This window comes from Myxocyprinus asiaticus, chromosome 40 (assembly GCF_019703515.2).
Source record: "Myxocyprinus asiaticus isolate MX2 ecotype Aquarium Trade chromosome 40, UBuf_Myxa_2, whole genome shotgun sequence".
Classification (NCBI taxonomy): Eukaryota; Metazoa; Chordata; class Actinopteri; order Cypriniformes; family Catostomidae; genus Myxocyprinus; species Myxocyprinus asiaticus.
In genome coordinates this window covers 37,124,917-37,150,487 of record NC_059383.1, presented here as the reverse complement: position 1 = coordinate 37,150,487, position 25,571 = coordinate 37,124,917, and the positions used below count along the sequence as shown (strand labels likewise).

Here is a 25,571-nt window from a genome sequence, read left to right as displayed (position 1 = left end):
TCTGGCACCCCCTGCTGGACGTTTTACTGGGAAACTGCAGAAAAACATGTAATGAAGCATGTAATTTCATTTTGCTAAAGTGTTGCCATGGTCGTGTAATGTTCATGAGCTGTTATTAGCCTCTTTCTTGCAACTACCTGTCATACAGAGACCACTTTTCACTATCCAATCACTTCCAAAATCTCTTACCTCATTTGTTTCCCAGAAATATGTCGCATTACAGAATTAAAATGGGTTGCAAACGGCATTTCATGTTGACTTTAATGGTGTCATAACTACAACCGCATTTTAAGATTAAAAGTGAGAGTGAACTATTCATTGGTTTGTTGAAACAAAATGTAATGTTCCTGACATATGTTTCTGTAATAAAAATAAATAAGCACACTATAGATCAAAGAGACTGTTTTTCCCCCTCATGGCTCTTTTTCTCTTAATTCAATATAACCACAAATAAATGCCAAAGATGAGAAAACATTAAAGGGATAGTTCACCCAGAAATGAAAATTCTCTCATCATTTACTCACCCTCATGCCATCCCAGATGTGTGACTTTCTTTCTTCTGCAGAACACAAATGAAGATTTTTAGAAACATATCTCACCTCAGTAGGTCCATACAATGCAAGTGAATGGTGACCAGACAATTGTAGCTCCAAAAATCACATAAAGGAAACATAAAAGTAATACATAAGACTCATATCTTCTGAAGACATGGATTTAACCACTGGAGTCTTCTGTATTACTTTTATGTTTCCTTTATGTGATTTTTGGAGCTACAGTTGTCTGGTCACCATTCACTTGCATTGTATGGACCTACTGAGGTGAGATACAGTATGTTTCTAAAAATCTTCATTTGTGTTCTGCAGAAGAAAGAAAGTCACACATCTGGGATGGCATGAGAGTGAGTAAATGTTGAGAGAATTTTCATTTTTGGGGTGAACTATTCCTTTAATATGTTGTCTCATTTTACCTTGTGAGTCTGTTGTATTGTGTCTGTTCTGGTGTGTTCGGCCTTCTAGTGTTACAATAGATGAACTGGTTCCTCAACACATTGACTGAAATACCACAGCTGTTTAAACATTTTAACAATTTTTATTACAAAATGAGCACATACAAAAGTGATAATGTACAAGCTTTGAAATTAAACTAAATGAAAACAAAAACCAAACAAAACCAAAAACATTTTAGAGATGCCACTTTTAAATTCATCATTAGTAGTAGTAATAAATAAGGTACAAAAAATTCCACCAAAAGAGAATTCTATCATTTTACACAGACATTTTTATACTCGACCAGTTATGTACTAGCAGTCACACCAGCAGGAGGCGCTATTGCTTTAATATGAATGATAAATAGTCTCTATTCTGCTAGAAAAAGTGAAAAAACACAGCACGCGGCACCCCTGTCACTGGCACTTTTAGGACAACTTTATTATTTATGACTTTGTGTGTTTGTGTGTGTTTGTTTTTCAAATGCAAGCAGCAGCAAAAAAATCAATCATCTAATATCATTAGTAGAACATATGCACTAGTCTTTATTTTCTCTATTTAGCTGTATATTTCTATTTAGTCATGTATATATTCAAACCTGAGAAAAACATGCATTTTAAATCTGTTGTGCTTTATTATACTCTGTTAGTCCTGACCCTGCCATGAGAGGAGAGTTAAGTCCTCAGACAGGGAGAGAGAGAGAGAGAGAGAGAGAGAGAGAGAGAGAGAGAGAGATTGGCAAAGTGAACAAGGAAGAAAAATGTTTGCCCTGGAAAGGTCAGCGTGAGACGCTTACTGACTAAATCAGAGATGACGAGAATTTAACAGAAATAGGCACAAGGAATGAGAGATAAAGATTGTGCACTGGACACAGAGAGACTGTAAACATTAACAATTTAAGAAAAGGCTCTTCAAGACGTTAAGAGAGACGAATGCGTTAGAAAAAGTAGATGTAAACATTAACAAGGAAAAGCTCTTCAAGGAAAAGAACTAAACATCAACAATGCGAGAAAGACTTAAAGAGAGAAAAGGAAAAATAGGGGAATAAAAAGAGAAGAGAGATAGAGAAAGATTGTGTCGCAAAGGTTGCCAGAGTGGTTAAAATGATGCCAGTGAGAGGGTGGCCTTGGAAATCTAAGAGTGCAAACAGGACAGCGAATCGAAACCCAGAATACTCCCACTCCGCTGCCGTGTCTGACCAATCAGCAAGCGGAATGTCAGTAAGGTCACAGCACCAAAGGGAGAAACACACACGAACACGACCTACCGCATGCGAAGCATTCCCGCAAACAAACTCAAACATGAGGTAAGAGTTTTAATCATTTTGTGTTATTTCTAAATAAATAAAATATGATTCAATTGCAAAAAAATGAAACTATACAGAATTAAATACGCACCCACAATATCTACAGTTAGTAATAAATTATGATTGTTAAATACTTAAGGCATTTCAAACTCTGTGTAAACGATCAACGTGCGCTATCATCCACCAGTCGGCATACAGAACATTAGGGGGAGGAGTCAACACACAGGCAAAAACCGCAGCTCATTGGCTGAAACAAATACGGTATTCAGGCCTTTTTTATTTCACTGGACGAAAACCGACATAGCTGTCGAAATGTTTGAATTCAAGTTTGTATTACTCTCTGTAAATTTTAACCCCCTACCTGTTTTTAGGTCAAATTTACATACTAAGTAAAATGAACTTATAAGCGAAACACTATTCTTTTCTACATTTTCTAATATGTAACATTTCTCAAAGCTAAAGTTTTAAGGTCAGAAATTTTTTCCGCAAGTACGTAGACGCAAATGCTCAACAAACGCATTGCGAGCGCGGTTACATTGTGCATACTTAACGTGCATTTTGCATTACTGCCGCAGTAACAAACTTTAACACTCAAGGGGGCGATGGCGTTACGTTCGAAAGATGTATGTGCCAGTAAATTTAATGCGCTATTATTATTTGCAAGATTCCCTTCAAACAGTTGCTTCACCATAACAGTTTTTAATTGAAAGTGACTGTAGAAAAATACAGTTTACGCTAATGCCGATACAGCCGAGAATGGAAAGTGTATTTGCGTCGCATTATGAATTGCGTTCTGACACATTTCGGAACAAAACAACATGTGAAATGAACAGTTTGCGATCATGTACTTGCTTAGAGAATGTTTCGGGCCTTAGGGGACTAAGATTATTTCTGCGGCGTAACGTTTTTCGTCAGTTCTGACCTGTCTCGATCCCACTTGTGTGCTGTTGTTGGATGGTCCTCTATCACACAACATTCTACATTTTAGTTCTAGAAATACAGCATAGCAACCAGCATAGCAACCACGAGGGGAGACCTGTCACACAAGAACATGGTTGGACACGCACAAGCCCCGCCCCCCCTCCAAACACTGCATGTTTTAAATACCAATAATAAATACAATAACCATGGCAGCGCAGCACCAGAGTGAGGCCGGGCACTTTAGCGATGCTCACATGTGCTTTTTTCAGTAGGCATTTAGGGTCAAAGGTCATGGCAGGGTCTCTCTCTCTCTCTCGCACGCGCATACGTACACGCATGCACACAAGCTACATGAGTCTGATAATGTTACAGATCGTCACAGCTTAAAGGAGCTAATACACATTCATGCAGTGTCATACTGCTATGCACACACTTCCAGGTGTACCTTGAAATAACAACCCAAGCACAGATGCATGCAACTACTACTGCGCCTATCTACATGAATCCACCAATCACAACATTCTCCACCTACATTTTTTCCTGGAGCGTTTTTTTTTTTTTAGGACAACAGCCCTCCTCCTGCTGTCTTTGAAATGAGTGATGAGAGTTGTTTTTATTTGTTGTCTTTTCGTTTTTTCAGTCTGTGTGTTCTTTTTTGGCTTTTCTACATGCACCGTTGTGCACAGCTAACCCAAGACCCATAAAATATTAGGGTAAATCTCAAGAAAACATGTACAGGTCACATTTCACACCAAAATAAAAAAATAAAAAAATAAGAAATTACATTTTGCGTAACGAAAATGAAGCCTGTATTAGTATATTTGCATTGTTTGACATTATTTTCATTACAATTAAACACATTTCCACTACATTTTCATTGCTGTAATGTGTGCAGACATTTTTTTTTTTTTGGTAATTTTCATTATTCTCAATGGTAATTCTAATTTTATTCTGATTATTGTAATGCAGCAAATGCATTATTTTGCATTACAGTATGAATTGGAGGAAATGTGCTTAAATGTCAGTAAAATAATGCCAAAATGCAAAAAAACAAAAAGAAATCTTCATATTAGGATTCATTTTCTTTTAAGGTATTCTCAGTAACTTTTGTTTGTGTCATCTTGTACTTACAGTGACACCTAGTGGTGTGGATGCAGCATCATTCAAAATCAATAGTTTTCAGTTCCAGATGCCATTGAAGAAATTCACTATTCACAATCAGCCAGGATTCATTTAATCCATGAGTGAAAGTGTCCAGTAACAGGACGGTTACTGAGATTAAGCGAGCAGTATTCAGCTGGTCATGTGATTCTATAATGGCAGCTCCCATGAGGCGCCCCTCCCCCATGTAGAATAAATCAACATTTATGAGGTTACTGATATGACTGAACTCTTCATCTCACAGGTGTGGTCATGATTTTATAAATATGTTTCAAAATTCCAATTCATTTCTTTAGGAGTAAAAATGTTTTAATGGGGGAAAAAATTACTGAGTGCACCTTTAAGGAAAATATCATTTTTTCCCTACTTTCCTTTTGATTTTGGGCTGAACTATGACATGTTCTCAACAGGTTTCATGAGATTCACCCACTAGCACACATACAATACACACACACCAAAATAGTGAAATAGCTCCAGTGTGTAAGACTAAAGCAGTATTGCAGATCAGATATTCAGCGGACACACACACTTACACACACACTCCAGCAGCTAGATTTGTCAGTGTCTTATCCGCCAAGAGCTTCATCATGTATATACACAAGTATGTGTATGCGTGTGTGTACTATCGTTAATTAGTGTGTGAGTGACTGTGCGTGTATTGTATACAAGCTGAGGGTCTTTAGTAAAGTTCATGGCTTAAAGAATTGCACAGATGCACACACATATGCTACGAACACACACCATTTCCCTACAAACAGCATCACTCTTCACAACAGACCCTTTAGTAAGCTCTACCATTGTGTGTTAGTGTGTGTAGTGTCAGTTATTCTCATTGGCTCAGTAAAGCGTGTAAGTGTGTTTTTAGTGTGTGTTGAATGGCTCATTCTTGTGGAGTGCATGATTTGTACACAAACATGTGTATGTAATATACAGTGTGTGTGAGCTGTGTTTTGGATGCAAACCCTGCAAACAGGGTTTCTCCTACATCTGTATAGAGATATATGTAAATGAATGTGTTTTATAAGAGCGAAAGAGAGCATGTTATTTGTTCATGTGTGTGTTTCAGCTCTCGGGTGTGAGCTGTGTCTGGATATCCACTCTGCAGATGGGACACTTCCTGCTGGTGGCCAACCACTGATCCACACATGCCTGGTGGAATAAATGCATACAAGGTAACCGCCTAAGAGGGAAAGAGAGAGAGAGAGAGAGAGATTAGCCTCAACCCCGGTAAACTCTTTGCCTCTTGTGTTTTGCATTATTAGCTGAGTTAAGTTGTTAAAATGTATTTTGTATTTTGGCATGTGCTCTGTCCTGTCTTCAATAGTGCATACTCTGTAGTGTGTATGCTATAGTGTGCAACCTTGAGTATGCACAGTGTAAAATAAAAATAAAATTGTATTTACTGGGTTTACAATTTATAAAAGCATGTAATATGTGTAGTATGTTCTCTGTAGCGTACATTCTGTAGTATGTACTCTGTAGTGTGCTCTAGTCTGTGGTGTTCAGTCTATAGTGTGTATGCTATAGGGTGCACCCTGTAGCATGTACTTTGTAGTGTGCACAATGTGGTGTTCAGTCTGTAGTGTGTTTGCAATAGTGTGCACCCTGTAGTATGTATCCTGTATACTGAAGTATGTAATCTGTAGTGTTCTCTATATTGTGTGCTCTGTATTCCTTATACTGCAGTATGCAGTCTTTACTGAGTGCTCTGTGGTGTTCAGTTTGTAGTGTGTATGCTATAGGGTGCACCCTGTAGTATTTACTCTGTATTGCATAAACAGTAGTATGTACTCTGCAGTGTGCACTCTGTGGTGTTCAGCCTGTAGCGTGTATGCAAGCAATAGTGAGCACCAGTACTATTTACACTGTATACTGATGTATGTAATCTGTAGTGCATACTGTAGAATATACTTTGTTTTGTGTATATTGATGTACGTACTCTTTGATGTGTACTTTGTAGTGTGTTCTCTGTAGTGCTCTTTCCATACCACGCACCCTGTAATGTGTATACTGTACTGTATTGCGGACACTGTATTGCGGACACAGAAGTATTTACTCTGTTGTGTCCTTTGTAGCATGTAGTGTTAATTCTGTAATATGTACTCTATAATGTGTATTCTGTAGTATGCACTCTGTGTTGTTCAGTCTGTAGTGTGTATGCTATAGTGTGCACCCTGTAGTATGTACTGTGTAAAATAAAAATAAAAAGTATTTACTGTGTATTAAAATATATAAAAGTATTTATACTTTTATAAATTTGTGGTGTGTATTCTTTCATGTGCATAGTATGTTCTCTGTAATCTAGATTATGTAGTATGTACTCTGTACTGTTGCTATCTGTAGTGTGTACTCTGTATTCCTTATACTGAAGTATTTACTCTGTATTGTGCACTCTGTGGTGTTCAGTCTGTATTATTTATGCAATAGCGTGCACCCTGTAGTATGTATGTACCCTGTATACTGAAGTATGTAATCTGTGGAGTTCTCGATGTAGTGTGTACTCTGTCATACGCATACTGTAGTATATACTTTGTTTTGTGTATACTAAGGTATGTACTCTGTGATGGTGTACTTTGTAATGTGTTCTCTGTAGTGTTTATTCTGTGGTATGTACTCTCTAATGTTTATTCTGTACTATGTACTCTGTAGTGTGCACTCTGTGTTGTTCAGTCTGCAGTGTGTATGCTGTGGTATGTCCACTGTATTGCATATACTGTATTATGTACTATGTAGTGTGCAAAATGTAGTATGTACTCTGTAGTGTGCACTCCGTAGTGTTCAGTCTGTAGTATGCACCATGTATACTGAAGTATGTACTCTGTAGTGTGCAGCCTGTAGTATGTGCTATGTACTCTGTACTGGGTAACCTGTAGTATGTACACTGCAATGTGCAAATGTAGGGAGCCCTCTGGAGTATGTACTGTAGACTGTAGTGTGTACTACCTGACATCTTCTCCATCCTCCAGCATGGAAAGACAGATGGTGCATTTCTCATCCACATCAGACTCTTCCTCACTCTCACACAACTTTAGATCCAGCGGCTTCCGCTACAGACAGACAGACACGCAAACACAGAGCGAAAAGTATTTTAGCAGCAGAAAACATAGAACTGTGCTCAATGGCTCAGATACTGTACACTGATTTGACAGTGAAAGTCTATTCATGTTTGTATTGTTTTCATAATGTTGTGCAGTGTGTTAGTGTTCTCTGTGTATGTGTGTTTGTATGCATTTACCTTCTTGTATTTGTGAGGGAAGGTGAATCTCTCTATGGTTGTCTGCACAGCTCCTCGACTGACACTTCCCAATCGATCCTCCAACTGCAACAGTTCCTGCACACACACACACACACACACACACAAACAAACAAATAAACAACACAACATAAAAGCTCATATTAAGCAGTCAAATAGTGATGTGTGTGTGTGTAGGTTTTGCTATATACATTTCTGAAATTGTGTGTATGTGTGTTACCTCATAGCTCTCTCGAACAGCAGATGCATGTCGGCTGGGACTCAAGCTCTGTAGAGCCAGCAAATGGAGCTGTGGGTACGGATAGTTCCTTATCTCATGGACAACCTACACAAAACACAATATGATAAAAGACACTTTAATATATCTTTCAAACATGCTCTCTCAACCCCTTTTATTGGACTCAGGAAGGACAGACACTCACCACCTGGGTGGAGGACGTGTTTCTGGGAAGGTGATGCATTCTGGGAGAGGCCAGGTAGTGTTGGTAGGGTTGAGGAAGCTGCTGCAGAGGATACTGATGAGGGACACCTGCATCCACACTCAGATCCCTACAAACATACACACATTCATTTTATTATAGACCGTTTAAAATCAACAGAATCCTCAGCAGTGAAACATGAAAATGATGGCCTTGAAACAGACACATCATACATACAGTATATATGCAAAATATCCATTTTATACATATTTAAGTTAGTTGCTGGGGGTCAATAACAAGTTACTTCTTTGCTAGTTCGTATTTAAGCGTCTGTAACAAGTTTTCAGAACTCACCAGTCTGTGCCCTCCGCAAGGTATCTGGGCTGCTGTGGGATTGGCTGTGGGACATGGAGGGGCGGAGCATATTCATATCCTGGGCGTAACCGATGCGTGTTCAGTGGGACACGCTCCTGTGTGCGTCTGAATAGACGTGACAATGTAAGAAATAGAATACAATAAATCTGAGCAACTGTGAGGAACAGAACAAAATAGAATAGAACAGAATTTAGAATGAATTCAGAATGAGCAGACGTGAAGAATAGAACAAAACTGAACAATAAAATCTAGAATTAATTCAGAATCTGAGCAGATGTGAAGAATAGAACAAAATAGAATAGAACCTAGAATGAATTCAGAATCTGAGCAGACGTGTTGAATATATACAAATAGAATAGAATCTATAATGTTTGCAGAATGAGATGTATAAAATAGAACAAAACAATACAGAATAGAATCTAGAATTAATTCAGAACCTGAGCAGATGTGAGGAACAGAACAAATTAGAACAGAACATAATCTAGAATTGATTCAGAATCTGAGCAGACGTGAGGAATAGAACAAAATAGAATAGAACCTACAATGTTTTCAGAATCTGAGCAGGTCTGAAGAATAGATCAAAATAGAATAGAACCTAGAATGAATTTAGAATCTAAGCAGATGTGTAGAATATATCAAAATAGAATAGAATCTATAATGTTTTCAGAATGAACAGACATACGAAATAGAACAAAACAGTACAAAATAGAATCTAGAATTAATTCAGAATCTGATCAGATGTGAGGAATAGAACAAATTTAACAGAATAGAATCTAGAATTAATTGAGAATCTGAGCAGATGAGGAATAGAACAAATTAGAACAGAATAGAATCTAGAATTAATTGAGAATCTGAGCAGATGTGTGGAATAGAACAAATTAGAACAGAATAGAATCTAGAATTCATTAAGAATCTGAGTAGATGTGAGGAATAGAACAAAACAGAATAGAATCTAGAATTAATTGAGAATCTGAGCAGATGTGAGGAATAGAACAAATTAGAACAGAATAGAATCTAGAATTAATTGAGAATCTGAGTAGATGTGAGGAATAGAACAAAACAGAATAGAATCTAGAATTAATTGAGAATCTGAGCAGATGTGAGGAATAGAACAAAACAGAATAGAATCTAGAATTAATTGAGAATCTGAGCAGATGAGGAATAGAACAGATTAGAACAGAATAGAATCTAGAATTAATTGAGAATCTGAGCAGATGCGAGGAATAGAACAAATTAGAACAGAATAGAATCTAGAATTCATTAAGAATCTGAGCAGATGTGAGGAATAGAACAAATTAGAACAGAATAAAATCTAGAATTAATTCAGATCTGAGCAGACGTGAGAAACTTTATGTTGTAGAAAAGAAAATAATCTAGAATCTATTTAGAATCTGAGGAAATGTGACAATATAAGGAAAATAATAGAATGTGTGTGTACAGGTGTGTTTTGTACCTGCGCTGCAGTAGCTGTTGCTGGATGAGGTATTGCTGCTGTAAGGCCTGAGGTAGGAAAGGGGGCGGGACTTCCTGGTATTGAGGCGGGGCGAGGGGAGGGGGTGGGAACTCAGCAGGCAGCGCCGTTGCTGTAGCAGCCAGATGAAAATGCCGGCAGGAGGTAGCATGACTATGCTGCTGCCTGCTAAAATGTGCTCCTGTATGGGACAGCCAGTCACAGAACAGAAAGTCCGTACAACCAATCAGAAATCAGTGACAATATGTGGAAAAGATAAAGACTATAGCTGAGTTTGGAATGGCATACTACACGTACTACTTCGGCCATTTCTATACATGTGCACTACACATGGCAGAAATAGTAAGAGTAGTATGGTAGTATGCGATTCTGAACTCGGCCTGTTTGGAATAGCATACAACCATACTACTCTTACTATTTGTGTAGCAGCCACAATTAACATCTTTTCCTTGACTCATTATTTGATTGAGCTAAGGTGTTTTTGGGGGATTAAAAAGGTGAAAATAAACCTTTATTTCTGAGATGTTAAACTGATGAGGTCATGTGACAATATAGCATAGGTGTAATTTGGTGCATACTGTTTGTAATTTACATCACTGCATAATGCGTTGTTTCACGTCCTGTTGATAAAACAATAGTAGGCAGTACACAGTATACAGTGCATTATGCTGTAATCAGTACGCTAGTATTCCATTCTAAACATAGCCAATGAGAAGGAAACGTACAGTTTATAACATTTTCTTTACAGTTCCCTTTCAAATGTACCATGGTAGCCATATTTCTAAAATTCTGTTATCATTTACACACTCTCGTGTTGTTCCAAAGTCATATGATTTTTATTCTTTCCGGTAAACACAAGGAGATTACGGCCTCACTTACCATTTACTTTCGATTTATAAAAAGATGTACTGAAAGTGAACGGTGAAAATTAGGTTGTAAATCTGCCTAATATCTCCCTTTGAGTAATGCAAAATGTGTTCAAAGTCAAACCGGTTTGAAACAACCTGAGGGAGAGTAAACGATAGCAGAACTTTCATTTTTGGGTGAACTATCCCTTTAAAAAACATTCAGAAGGAAGTCAACTCAATTAGACCATATTACCTGTTCTTTATATAACTGAAGCCCAGGTGATGTTTCCTACGCTGTAACACCTGCTGAATCTAATGGCCCATAGTACTTCAGTTAGGACTCATTCTTTATCTGGATTACCACAGATCTAACTCATCCCAGTACCTCAGGATTAACCATGTTTTCTTCTAGGGCAAATGTATTGCATCTAACTGCCTCTATTGTGACTCTGATAGGCTGGAGATCCCATTGGAGAGAAAATATATTGGACCATATGACAGGTGTTTATTAGTACACAAGTCTAGGTGATGTGACATGGCTCATTCAGCAGTCAAACGCAGATTTAGTGACAAAGATAACCCAGACAGATGGAGGGGTGGGGGTTTAAGGGAACGGGGTAGGAAATGGTGGCATTGGTGGAAGGGGGGAGGGGAAATGAGAGAGAAATGGAGGGGGAGGGACGGATTGTTTGGCAGCTGCTTCTCAACGTTCTATTTCAGCCATTCAGCTGTTGAACTGCAACGCACACCAAATAAAGTTTAAAGTAGGCTACTTCCTGCAGTGATCCAACAGCTACCTCTAACAGGAAACCTACTTTGGTGAGGGCCATAAAAAACAACCTTGTGCTGACATAAGAGTTGTTGACAAATAAGGTTGTTTACGATGATAAAAATGAGAAATGTATTATAAATCTTGTTTAAAACACAAAGTTCGTAGAAAGGTCATCTTTGTGACCATGTTCGTTTCATACATTATTGAAATACGTTTTTATAATTTCTACAAAAATGCTTTATTAAGATTTAATGACGTAAATTGATTTAATGATTTAAAGGAATATTCCGGGTTCAATGCAAGTTAAGCTTAGTTGGCAACACTTCTGGCATAATATTGATTATCACAAAATTAAATTTCGACTCGTCCCTCCTTTTCTTTAAAAAAAGCAAAAATCGAGGTTACGTTGAGGCATTTACAATGGAAGTGAATGGGGCCAATTTTTGGAGGGCTTAAAGGCAGAAATGTGAAGCTTATAATAAAAAATAAAAAAAGTACTTGCATTAATTCTTCTGTTAAAACTTGTGTATTATTTGAGCTTTATAGTTGATTAAATTGTCATTTTTATGGTCGTTTTAGGATTTTAAGGTTTACGCATTACATCATCATCATGGCAACAAAGTTGTAAAACTGGATATAACGTTAAACATTAAAGGTTAGTAGGCCATCTTTTCACACAAAAAAAAAATCATGCTGACATATATTTAATGTCTTGTGGCTATACTTTGTGAAACAGTGACTTTTTGAACATTTACAGATTGGCACCATTGACTTCCATTGTAAGTGCCTCACTGTAAACACGACTTTTAAAGAAAAGGAGGGACGAGTCGAAAAACATTTTTGTGATATTATGCCACAACTGCTGAGGATTGAGCTTAAATTGTGTTTTTGTGATATTATGCCACAACTGCTGAGGATTGAGCTTAAATTGTATTGAGCCCAGAATATTCTAAAAATGTCAAGTGGTGTAACCATCTATTACACTCCAGTACAATTATTTAAGCACTTCAATTTAATAACAAATTCCCACCAAATTGAATAATAAACAAAATAATAATAATAAATAATAAATAATAAAAAACTGAATATTTTAAGGTTTCATAAATGTAATTTTGTAAAACATTACACAATTCAATTTGATGGAATTTTATTATGAAATTGAAACGCGTAAATCTTTAAAATAGGCTTAAAAACGAATCCAGGGCGTGCTGAGTGACTCCAGTCAGGCTTCCTAAGCAACCAATTGGCCCAGTTGCTAGGGAGGGTAGAGTCACATGGGGTAACCTCCTCGTGGTCGCTATAATGGTGAGTCTTGTGTGGATGCTGTGGAGAATAGCGTGAAGCCTCCACACGCGCTACGTCTCCACGGTAACCACGTGATAAGATGCGCAGATTGATGATCTCAGACGCGGAGGCAACCTATTTGTCCTCCGCCTCCCGGATTGAGGCGAGTCACTACGCCACCACGAGGACTTAGAGCGCATTGGGAATTGGGCATTCCAAATTGAGGAGAAAATGGGAGAGGAAAAAAAAAACATAGGCTTAAATATTGTTTTGAGTGTAAATGTATAGTGACTACATTCCTTGCAGCTTGAATACATGTAGGTGTACACAACCTTAACAAAAAAAGTTAAAAAAGGTTCAAACTCATAAGTCATAAATAGTCATAAATATGTTTTGTAATAAAATTTTTCTTATGGTTACTCCATTTGACCTGAACAAAAATGAATTGTAAAATGTAAAAAAAAAAAAAAAAAGTGGAAAATAAAAAATATATAAAGGGGTCCTCTCCGTTTCATGTTTGTGTTGAATGGATAAACGTTAAAGAGTTAGTTCACCCAAAGCACACCAGACATACCAAAAACACTGGGACTTGTCTTTTAACTACAACTTGAAACATGTTTGTTTTAAAGTTTGATTGTAATTTGATCAAATATTTACAATGACATGTAACAACACCAACAAAGTAAAAACGTAAATGTAACATATGTAAATATGCAACAGAAATCTGAATTATGGTATAATAGATCTTAAATGCTTGAATGGTATTCATTTTCCCAACATTATCAATCAAATTTTATTTATTTACATTTATGCATCTGGCAGACACTTTTAACCAAAGCGAATAACACTGCATTCAAGCTTTACATCATTAAATCAGTATGTGTTCCCAGGAAATCAAACCCCATGACCTTGGTGTTGCTAGAACCATGTACAACCCAGGAACGGATAGATAAATTACTGAGGGTGTAATACCAAAAAAGTATGAAACTGAATTTTGCCTTAAAGCAATAGTTAAACCAAAAAGGAAGATTCTCTCATCATTTACTCACCCTCATGCCATCACAGATGTGTATGACTTTATTTCTTCTGCAGAACACAAATGAAGATTTTCAGGAGAATATATCAGCTCTGTAGGTCTATGCAAAGCAATTGAATGGTGACCAGAACTTTGAAAGTCATAGACATCTGGGATGGCATGAGGGTAAGTAAATGATGAGAGAATTAAAATTTCTGGGTGAATTACTCCTTTAAGCACACTATTGATAAAACTACTGTGCATTGACAAGCTTTTACTTTGCAGCAATCCGGTTGTTTCGTATCTTTAAGGACATCGTGTGGGTGTCCAGTTCTTCAATTACAATTTTTCCTGGGGTCATTACGAGGACAAATCATCATGTAAAGGTCTGTATGAAGAATTTTATATGCTTAAAGTCTTTAGCCCTGGTGGAAAGGTAATCCACACGCACCTTAAGAAAATTATGGAATTTTCACAGTGCAAAAGTGCAGGAACTGTTTCCTGCAAATTGCTGTTGTTTTATTTCACACCACCTTTGGAGACCAAAAACAGAGACGAAACCGGTGATTTTCTCAGTGGGAAATATTCCTCCAGAGCTTCAGAAATTCAAGCAAAACTCTTGGATCAGCAGAAATGCATGGACCGTGCAGTTCACATGCTCTGAATTATAATCATCTTCTGTGTGTTACTCAGAAACCCAAGGGATGGTTTTGTGCAAAAAATATTGATCAGTGGACATCTACTAGGCACGTAGAGTACATTGCACCTCATAAAATGGCTCTTTGTGGGTCCCTAACATACACCGATCAGCCACAACATTAAAACCACCTGCCTAATATTGTGTAGGTCCCCCTCGTGCTGCCAAAACAGCGCCAACTCGCATCTCAGAATAGCGTTCTGAGATGATATTCTTCTCACCACAGTTGTACAGAGCGGTTATCTGAGTTACCGTAGATTTTGTCAGTTCAAACCAGTCTGGCCATTCTCTGTTGACCTCTCTCATTAACAAGGCGTTTCCATCCACAGAATTGCCGCTCACTGGATGTTTTTTGTTTTTGGCACCATTCAGAGTAAATTCTAGAGACTGTTGTGTGTGAAAATCCCAGAAATACTCAAACCAGCCCATCTGGCACCAACAATCATCCATGCGATTATCTAATCAGCCAATCGTGTGGCAGCAGTGCAGTGCATAAAATCATGCAGATACGGGTCAGGAGCTTAAGTTAATGTTCACATCGACCATCAGAATGGGGAAAAAATGTGATCTCAGTGATTTCGAACGTGGCGTGATTGTTGGTGCCAGACGGGCTGGTTTGAGTATTTCTGTAACAGTCTCCCTTTACCATTTAACTACTTATATATTTGTACATATCGGTATATTTTGCAATAAACTTAAAATATATAGTTTCTATACTTATAATAAACAACCTCAAATCAATCGTTTTATATATTCTTATTGTTTTTTTAATTACATCACTCGCAACGCTTCATAGGATTGTAGTCTGTGCCCTCATGAAAGACGGTAAGTACACAATCTTGTACCTTTGTCTTTTTGTCTGATTTCCAAATATTTTTTTTTTGCCTCCAAACAAAGTTTGTAATGTTGTGATTCACCTCGGAGCTGGTTGCTTTGGTTCATGGCTTAGAACTCTTTTATGGAGAATATTATGAAAAGCCTGTTTAAAACATTAATAGGAAAAATACTTCTGGAAACCATATGGCTGAAAAAGTGGGTGGGCACTGTTGCGCACAATCAGAGTCGGGCCACTTCTATTTAAATGAATGGGAGAAACTGGAATGCCCAACCAAGCAGCTCTAGCACCCAACGGTCAACAGATGTAGAAAGGAAGTCCCGCCTTACAGGTAAAAGAGCCAATCACCTTTTAGATACAGACATTGCCTGTCAATCAACTCACTAACCCGCATGTGCATTAGCTATACAAGATGGGAAAATTGCGTGTTTTAGCGTAATATGAGGTGAAGCAGCACAATTTTTGATTCCATTATCATCAAATTTTATTGCCGATTTGAAATATATTCTTTGATCGTAATCTTATTTATTGCTAGGTTTCTGTCCTGATTTAAGACTAGTTTTAAGACCTTTTCTCCTTAAGGTGTCATATGGTTTGAAGTGAGTTCTTACAAATAACACCATATCCCTTAAAAATCCACATGAAAGGGCTTTATCAACCAATTTTATCCATTAGAAATTGACTGTATCATGAAACATGAGTGTTTCATACCAGAATGGAGTCAGATGTCTGGAAGGGCGGCGTTGAAATTGTGACCTCAGTCGATATACAAAGTCATTAAACTTGGATAAAAGATTACAAAGATAATTTTTTTCCCCCTATGGAATAATCAGCTAGGTGACATTAAAAGCGTAAATAGGGTCAATTTTGATTTCATGTTGACCTTGTCAGTAGCCTATACATTTTTATTTAAAACCACTTTATACCAAAGAAATGTGCTTGAAAAAAAGCAAAATATACAGAAAGTCAAATAGTGAAATGATGAGATGTGTGTGACTTGAAGTGACTACTTTGTGAGTGTACTAGGGTGAAACATTCCTGTGATTTGCTTTGGCAAGTGGGAGGAGCTGAGCGATGACTTGAGGGAGGAGCCAAAGAGGCCACAGAGTGGAGTGGGAGGAGCTTCAGGGTACGACACATGGAAATCAGCAGAAAGCACACTGAGGGTTAGGGGAAAATCTACATTCTTTATTGGAAAATATTAGTATGATTGGAAACGTGTGATCATATAATAATAGTAATAATAATAATTCCATGCAAATAAAGAGCAAAGGCAAGGCCCAACCATGCTCCATTAAGTTAACATAACAGAAGCAGCATCCAATGGGTAGATGTGTATGCTACAACACGTCAGTACAGCAGGACATCTCTATACAAAGATACATTGGTTTGCTGTTCAATGTTCGAAAATAAACAAAAACCAAGAGTAAAACAATAAACATGGTCATGCATTATAGCCTAGTACAGGAAACAGAAGGCAAAGAACCACAACCAAAGAAATAGAGACATTTCGTTACTAAGAGGACTTCTACAGTGCAGTTCTAGTGATCCCTGTAAAGTGGATGACATTCGCGCTCGCACAGCGCTGGGAACGCTGGTGGTTAGCGCTAGGCTAGTGCTGCTTTGCGATGTTGAGCTTGGCAGCATGGGTAAATCAAATGAATGAGGGTCGGTTTGAGTGGTGAACGGGTACAGTGTGCCAGTGAAGAGAGGCTAACTACCATTCCTTTGTCAGTTTAGCATAATTAGCATTGGCACTACAGTTAAGCCAATTTTAAACATAAAATAGTTCTTTACTTGGGAGCAATTTATAAAGCTAATGCAATTGTATAACTTCTAAGCTGAAGACAACATTCTGTTATGATCTGTAGGATAGAAACCTAATTATTTGACAAAACATGCCCCTATTTGATGTCATATGGCAAAATGTAGCCAGTTGTGAACAGTAAGCTAGCGTTAGCTTTATCCAAGATCTGTTTTGAAATAGCAGCATGCTTAAACTTCATGGATCAAAAACACTCAGCTCTGGCTATATATCCATTTACTTCCTTGCAGAGATTAGCAGTCGACCGATATTGGTTTTTTAGTGGCAGATGCTGATACTGATATCAAGAGAGCAGGACTGCTGATGGCAAATTTAAAAATTGCATAAACTTGAAACGTGAAAAAAAAAAAAACCGTGAAAATAGAAAGTTTTGAGAATCCATTTACAAATCTATTGGTCGCAAAATGGCCAAATATCGGCTGATTAAGCATGCCGATATCCTGGCCGATATATCGGTCCATCACTAGCAGACATTATGCAACAATGTACTAAATATTACAAAAATTATATAGAAATATTATTATACATTTTCACATTATGTACCATTATATATATATAAATATATATATTAAAAAAAAGCTTTTAAGCTTTAAAGACATGGTCAGCTATGCACTGTCATATGAAAAAGAGCTGTACAACAGCATACAGGTTTGGAACGACATGAGGGTGAGTAAATAATGACAATTTTCATTTTTGGACGAATTATTCCTTTAAAGTCCAGCAAGTTGCATTATACAAATTGGAGTTCAAAATATCAGCCAAATCACACCGGCACAGCGCACCCATCCATAAGACAAGACATAGACAAGTGTTTAGGAGTCGATCAAGCCCGGCTATGATCGAGTGAGAGGCTAATGCATCCACTTGACAGAAATTTACAGCAAAAATGTTGAGTCTATCCACACTGAGAATGGGACAAATCACAATGACAGTTGTAAAAAAAAAAAAAAAAAAGCTAAATGCTACAATGAGTTATTTTTTTTAAAGCAACAATGACTTTTTGTAAACATAAGAAGACAGGAGGCTTCTTCTAGAGAAGAGAGTGTTATTCTGCAGTCGGTTACACAGGAGGATATACTGGATGAGTGAGAGTTTGTTTGTAATGTCGTCTTCAGATGGAAAGAGAGGGAATGAGGAAGAGGGAGTCACAACACAGCTAGATGCGGGGCAGGCAGAGGCTATAGCACAGCGGCGGCGGGTGATCGTTAGATACACAATGGAAGGGAACAGAGCTCTGAAAAAATGCGGTATGTAGAATCAGCCCCCAGACTATGGAACAAGGAAAAAAATAGAAACAAATACAAGCACAATCAATGAAACCATTGGTGCCAGGGCATGGCTACAAAATGCACGTCTTATTATTACTATTATTATAGAATTGCACATATTGCATTAGGTTACATCTTTTGTTCTATTGGTGCAATATAGCAACACATTGCAATATCATAATACTCTGTTGCACACATTAGCTATATTTAATAGTTAATGCTAAAAATGCATGACATATTGTTTGTATATATTATAAAATCATTGCATCTTTTTATGTTGGTGCTAATGCATTGCAATAAAATCCCTAACATACTAATACTATCATATTTATGTAATTGCACAAAAATAAGGATGCATCTTTTTTCTGTTGGTGCAACATAGCAACGCATTGCAATACCATAATGCTATATTACACACATCAGCTATATTTAAAAGCATTTTTAGTGGGTGCTAAAAATGCATGACATAATATTATTAAAGATGGTGTACATTATAAAATCAATGCATCTTTTTATGTTGGTGCTAATGCATTGCATTAAAATGGCTAACATACTACTACTATTATATTTATGTAATTGCACACAAATAAGGATGCATCTTTTTTTTCTGTCGAGACATGGCTGGATGTGGTGGGATTGAACATACCGGCGTTTCTTTTGTATATATCATATATCATAACAGCAGAATTTACATATTTTGCAAGTTGCTATTTTTAAATGCAATGAAGCTTATTAACACAGAATGTATTTTAAATGTATCCATCTCCATTCTGTAAACGCTAATATTGGGGCAGGTTCATCTGAGGATATTTTGTGTACCAATACTCCGACTGCTGCTGGAGCCATGTTTAATTATTCATAAACAAAACCGCACACGGCGGAACGGATGTAAGGGAATGTAACGGATCGTAACGCGTTATCTACACTACAAATGACGCGGTAGACTAGAACGCTTCCGCTATGATAATAATAAAAACCTGTCTACGCTGCAAAAGCTCTTTGTTTATGATTATAATAAAAGCGTTCCATTTGTTTCCATCTAAATCTACGCGTTCGATTTATAAAGCAAAGCAAATCTAACACCTTACATGTAACGTAACTAGTCATAATTCTGTTGCATGTGCTGTTTGATGTGACGCCACTGAGCAGATCGCAGTGACTCAGTATGTGTGTTGCAAACACAAATGCGACGTTCTGCGTGCGAGAGTTAAGAAGGCGCAGTTACCTCTACTTCTTACGGAACCGAAGACGGGAAGAACCAGATATCCGACGTGCACTAACACCATCCTGGCTCCTTTGTTGCTGTACTGCCCATGGACACCTTCGCCTCACAACACGAGACCATTGAAAATGCAGTTGAGACGCCAGCTGCCCCGCACACAAAGAGAATATCAGCCAATCATCGAGCCCAGCCGTCGCTTCCTGTGGCTCCGGCCGCAGCCAATCAGAGCGCTCGGCACGGCTGCAGGGGGTTTGACCAGAGAACTTCTATGCTGAAATGACAACCTCCTCGTTTTTACCATAGTAGAGAGTGTAACAGCAAAGTCTTTCTAGCAAGTCAGTCCACTGTCGACAATCTTTGGAACGCTCTCGGGAGGCTAGTTCCAGTCAAGCCAGTGCAGCTCCTATCTACTTAATGGGGAAAGACCAAAATTTCAAAAACTGTCGGTCAAGATTACAATCAAAGAACATATTTAAAATCTGCAATAAAATCTGACAATACTGGAATCATAAAGTGTGATTCTTTATAGAGGTCTGCAAGGACCTTAAAATGAAACCCGACCCTACCCGGCCCGAACGATATGGTCAGATTTAAAACCCAACCCGGACCCGAAATTGCTTACTATCTAATTTCTTCTCCTTGCAAGTACTGTTGCAATAGGCTATATTTTATGTAAATGTAACAGGAGCCAGCTGATAGATAGCTGTGCAATGTGTATAAACCTCACTCTCCTCACCTCAACAGGTGCACTAGTGACTGACGCTAGAGGCTGTAACCTCCTTGTTAGCGCACCCACCTCCCATGCTGGAGACGCTGGCTCGAGTCCCATACGGAGCGGGTAGAACAGGAGCGTCACAATGGTGCCATGACCCGGATGTGAGGTTTAGGGGGGTGAGTGTAATGGGAGCCAGCTGATAGATAGCTGTGCAATGTGTATAACCTCACTCTCCTCACCTCAACAGGTGCACTAGTGACTGACACTAGAGGCTTTAGCCTCCTTGTGTTAGCACACCCACCTCCCATGCCAGAGACGCCAGTTCAAGTCCTATATGGAGCGGGTAGAACAGGAGTGTCACAATGGTGCCGTGACCCGGATGTGAGGTTTAGGGGGGTGAGTGTAATGGGAGCCAGCTGATAGATAGCTGTGCAATGTGCATAACCTCACTCTCCTCACCTCAAGAGGTGCACTAGCGACTGACGCTAGAGGCTGTAGCCTTTAGCCTCCTTGTTAACGTACCCACCTCCCATGCCGGAGACACGGGTTCGAGTCCGTACGGAGCAGGTAGAACAGGAGTGTCACATAAGCATATAGACAACATCCATAACAGTACTGAAACAGTAAACATACACAGTTTTAACAAGTCACGGCACTCCCTCAGTACACTAGAGCAGAAAGGAAAGAAAGCATTGACTTACTGTTTATTTGCTGAAACTTCACTTGGTGCAGAACAATCTGGAATAAAATGAAACAATGCAACAGTCCCCTCTATGCAGCCTGAACTTGTTCAGATTGTTGAATCTTTGTGACAACTGCACTGAAAACAATTTAGACGCAGTGCAAAGAACGAAACACGTGTCTCAACATGCGTTTTTGAAAATCTGAAGTTCTTTTTAACTTGGTGTTTAAAAAGTGCCGGTCCTGCGCAAGACCCTGAAGAAACAGCGAGATGTGGCGCAACAGTCAAAGACATTCGTCCAGCATGTGTTTACATAGGAACAGACGCGCGCAAAAACGTGTTCGGTGTGAATGACCCCTAAATCGTCCGTTCGCACGTGTCTGTGAGAGCGCGAAACAAGTTCGGTTAGCCTGTTTATGTTTTCATTCATTACAAACCTGAACCTGACCTGAAAATGAAGTCCTACTTGAAAAACTGCCCCGAACCCGGCCCGAAACCCATAGGGTTGCAGACCTCTAATTCTTTACTTCATATTACGCTAAAAAAAAGCAGTTTTCCCGGCTTGTATAGCTAATGCGCATGGGCGTCCATGAGTTGAATGACAGGTGATGTCTGTATCTAAAAAGTGATTGGCTCTTTTACCTGTAAGGCGGGACTTCCTTTCTACATCCGTTGACCGTTGGCCGCTAGAGCTTCTTGGTTGGGCGTTCCAATTTCTCCTATTCATTTAAATAGAAGTGGCACATCTCTGCTAAATAGTCTCTGAACTAGCGCACTGGACGCAACGATAACGTGTAACAAACGTCAGGATTTGTATACTATGATGTCAGTGTGAAAAAATGTATCTAGGAACTGGCCATGGCAAGTCTATTTTGTTTGTTAAAGGAATAATCCAGGAGAAATCCAAATGAAGCTGTATTGACAGCATCTGAGGCAAGCTGTTAACAATAAAAGCATGATAAAACAGGCAACGAAATTCCATAAACTTACATTAAAGGAGGAACCCAAGGCCATGTTTAGGGACCATAATATCATAGAGAATTTGGGGTGGGCTCTTGTGACTAAAGCCCGAAGTAAACTTCGGTTTTGACGCGAATGCTTAGCGAACAATCGAACGCTCAGCCTTTCAAAGTATACTTCATTTGACTGTGCGGTTTCTGGACTAGATAAGATTCTGGACTATTTCTCTTCAGGAGTTTATACCCATAAAGATGTCTTTAATATTCCTTCAGACTCGAGCTATACAAACTCAGGTATCTCTGGACCTCCTCAGATGCGTTCTTGACGTGCGTATCTAGTTGTTTTTTTACACCTTCATCTCCCATTGTTTAGCAGCAATCACATCTTCTAGTGCTTCTTCGTGAAAGCAATGGCTCAATTGTGAGTGTTGCCACCTTGTGGACCCACTAATTAGCGCAAATAATTCCAGGCACATGCACATGCTGCCCATTTAGAAGATGCACGGCTAGAAAAGTCAGGCTGTTCAGTGCTCGAACACTCTGCTGATGATGAAATTTGAGTCATGTGTCCTTTACGTGGATGCTCAGCATTCGCGTCTGACCGAAGGATACTTCGGACTGTACTTGGGCTAATTAGCAACCACCTAGCAACCACCCAGAACACCAAAGCAACCACAAGTTTTGCACAGGAGATCACCATGCACCCACACTTTTTTCAGAACATCTAAAATCAAGTTTTGATTCATACCTCAGGAAGCAAAAAACAAAAGCACAGCCAAACAACAGTATTATTATAGGGTAAAAAAATATGTTGACAGTAATGCCCTTACAATGGAAGTCTATGGGGCAACCACAGTTGTATGGTTGCCCCATACACTTCCATTGTATGTGCATAACAGTCATTGCAACTTTTTGTATCTTTATATAAACTGAGGTACATTCAGAAATATTTCATGTTATATATATATATATATATATATATATATATATATATATATATATATATATATATATATATATATAAAGCTTTACTTATTTAGGCTAATCCAATTTTACAACTTCGTTACCATGGCGATGTAATGCTGTAAACCCTAAAACAGTAGAACGACTGTAAAAATGTCAATTTATACAACTTTACAGCTCAAATAATACAGAAGTTTTAACAGAAGAATCAATGTAAGTGCTTTTATTAAAATTATAAACTTCATATTCCTGCCTTTAAACCTTCCAAAAATTGGCCCCATTGACTTCCACTGTAAGTGCCTCACTGGAACCTTGATTTATATATATATATAGAAAAGGAGGGACAAGTTAACATTATTTTTTGTGGTAATCAACATTATGCCACAAATGCTGTCGATTGAACTTAACTAACTCAAAACATTATTCCATTTAACCATGAATATTCCTTTATACTTTGTGTACTGTAAATCTATAAATTTTACTATGCAGGTTAATTTAAGGAATTAGCTAAATAAAATACTATAGATTGTGACCATTTCAGATTCAATTTCTGTTTGTAGTAAGTGTAGATCAACAAAAACATGGTGAACCTGTTGTGTTATAGTTTTGAAGATTTAAAAGAAAGAGTAAGTGAACAAATCATAGTCAGACAGACAGACTGTTGGCGTAAAGGGGGTTAGTTGCTTTGAAAGACTATACACTCCATATGTCTGTCCTTATCATTCCTGAAACCCCTTCCCCCAAACACACACATGCGCACACACACATCTGAGCTGTGATTATCTCTGCTCCTTTTCGTACTTCTCACCATAACTCTGAACGAAGACCCCCACCCTGTCTCACTAATTTTCAAGTAACACCTCTCATTTAACATCCATTATTATTCTTGTTATAAAGAAATCTTTCACTTAGTCATTGTATTCATACAGAAGTTTATTTGTGTTCTTCCCAAAGTACATTCATTAAAGGAAAAGTTCACCCAAAAATGAAACATTCTCTCATCTCATGTCATCCAAGATGTGTATGACTTTTTTTCTTCTGCTGAAGACAAAGATTTTAGAACATCTCAGCTTTGTTGGTCCATATAATGCAAGTGAATGGTGACCAGAACTTTGAATCTCCAAAAAGACACATAAAGGCAACATAAACGTAATCCATATGACTCCAGTGGTTTAATCCATGTCTTCAGAAGCCATATGATAGGTGTGGTTGAGAAACAGATCCACAAGCTCCACTTTCACATTCTTCCTCTTGTTTTTTGGTGATTTGCATTCTTCGTGCATATCGCCACCTACTGGATGGGGTTGGTCAAAGGTGGAGATTTACAGTAGAGATTTATATTGATGAGATTGTGCATGTATTGTAATCTTACACCAATTATGCTTAATGTGACAGCGTGCAACGCCTTAACGATTTTCTTTTATTGGGGTAAATTCATAAACGGTTTAAAATAAAACAGGCCAGTGCCCCCATGTCAGTCTGATTTTCTACCTTATTGAATGCACTTATTATCACCCTTATTTGGCAAACATTCATTATACAATATTTTTTTGTATGAATATCTGTCTGGTTTTAATTTCTGGAACAACACACAGAACACACTTTTGTTATTTATAATTTAGTATTTTTTTCAACTGCTATTAGTTTAATGTTTTGCGCTGTACAATGCAGAAGACAAATGTAGTGCAACAAGTTTGGCAAAACAAACAATGAAGTGACTATGACGAAACAGCACGCTGGAACAGATGTGAAAGAACGGGTATGAAGAAACAGCAGCTAGTGTTACACAGGGCCACACCGCACCTGCAATGGCAAATTTATTAAGCCCATTATAAAGCCCAAATAAATGACTTACCTTCAGCGAGAAAGGCTCATACTATACACTAAGCTCCCCACATCAATGCACTTCAACCTAATAATATATACAGATTAATATTGGTACTGTTGGGTACAGGCGCAAATATAAAAAGCAAACGTGCAACTAACCGGGAGAGAGAGAGAACAAAGCTACAGAGATGATCCTGCTACTTCTCTTGCAAACGAAATGCAAGAGAAGCACTAAATAGTTTACAGGGAAGATAACAAACACAATGTCCTCTTTATGAACACCATTTATCAATCAAATACTTAATGAGCACCAATCACAAGGTAGAGGCACACACGTGCTCAATAACGGAGTACTGAGCTTAATATTAGCAACTGCATTCTCTAATAACACAATAAGGAATGCGCAGACACTGAATCATAATAATGATTAAAAAGAACGCATCTTATTGGTCACTTATAATTACGATGCATGCAGCCTTTTTAAACTCATAGTAATTGACCATTTAAACCATTTAAAATTTTAAAACCACTTAAAAATTCTTAAAAGTATCTTAAAGGAAATGGTGACCATTTACAAGACATGTACATGCTGATTATAGCCTACCGCTTAAATTCTAACCTTAAATCTGTATGATGTAGCCTATCATTCATTTTACCCAAGAACTTTACTGCATTAGTCATTCTAAAGAACAGCATGTTCTGGGTAAAACCAGAATGTTAGTGTGTATTGACTAATTGAAACATTTGTCATGAGCCTGTTTGTTTAT

General features: G+C 38.0%; 1 protein-coding gene across 2 annotated transcripts; it reads right to left on the bottom strand.

Moving 5' to 3' along the window:
• Nucleotides 1-1,075: 1,075 nt before the first annotated feature.
• On the bottom strand, nucleotides 1,076-20,053 carry LOC127431180 (E3 ubiquitin-protein ligase RNF165-like). Of its 2 annotated transcripts, XM_051681491.1 has the most exons (8): nucleotides 19,662-19,869; nucleotides 9,875-10,073; nucleotides 8,401-8,526; nucleotides 8,050-8,176; nucleotides 7,848-7,952; nucleotides 7,610-7,705; nucleotides 7,318-7,421; nucleotides 1,076-5,554 (listed from the first exon to the last, which is right to left on the bottom strand). In XM_051681491.1, exons 1-8 carry the CDS (start codon nucleotides 19,720-19,722, stop codon nucleotides 5,437-5,439), a joined length of 936 nt encoding a protein of 311 aa, XP_051537451.1. In that variant the 5' UTR covers nucleotides 19,723-19,869; the 3' UTR covers nucleotides 1,076-5,436. The 2 variants fall into 2 exon arrangements, 1 of the variants encoding a protein (XP_051537451.1); XR_007895537.1 differs by lacking the exons at nucleotides 1,076-5,554; nucleotides 7,318-7,421; nucleotides 7,610-7,705; ... (2 more) ...; nucleotides 8,401-8,526; nucleotides 9,875-10,073 and adding an exon at nucleotides 16,511-18,437 and having other exon boundaries at nucleotides 19,662-20,053.
• Between the last annotated feature and the right edge of the window lie 5,518 nt (nucleotides 20,054-25,571).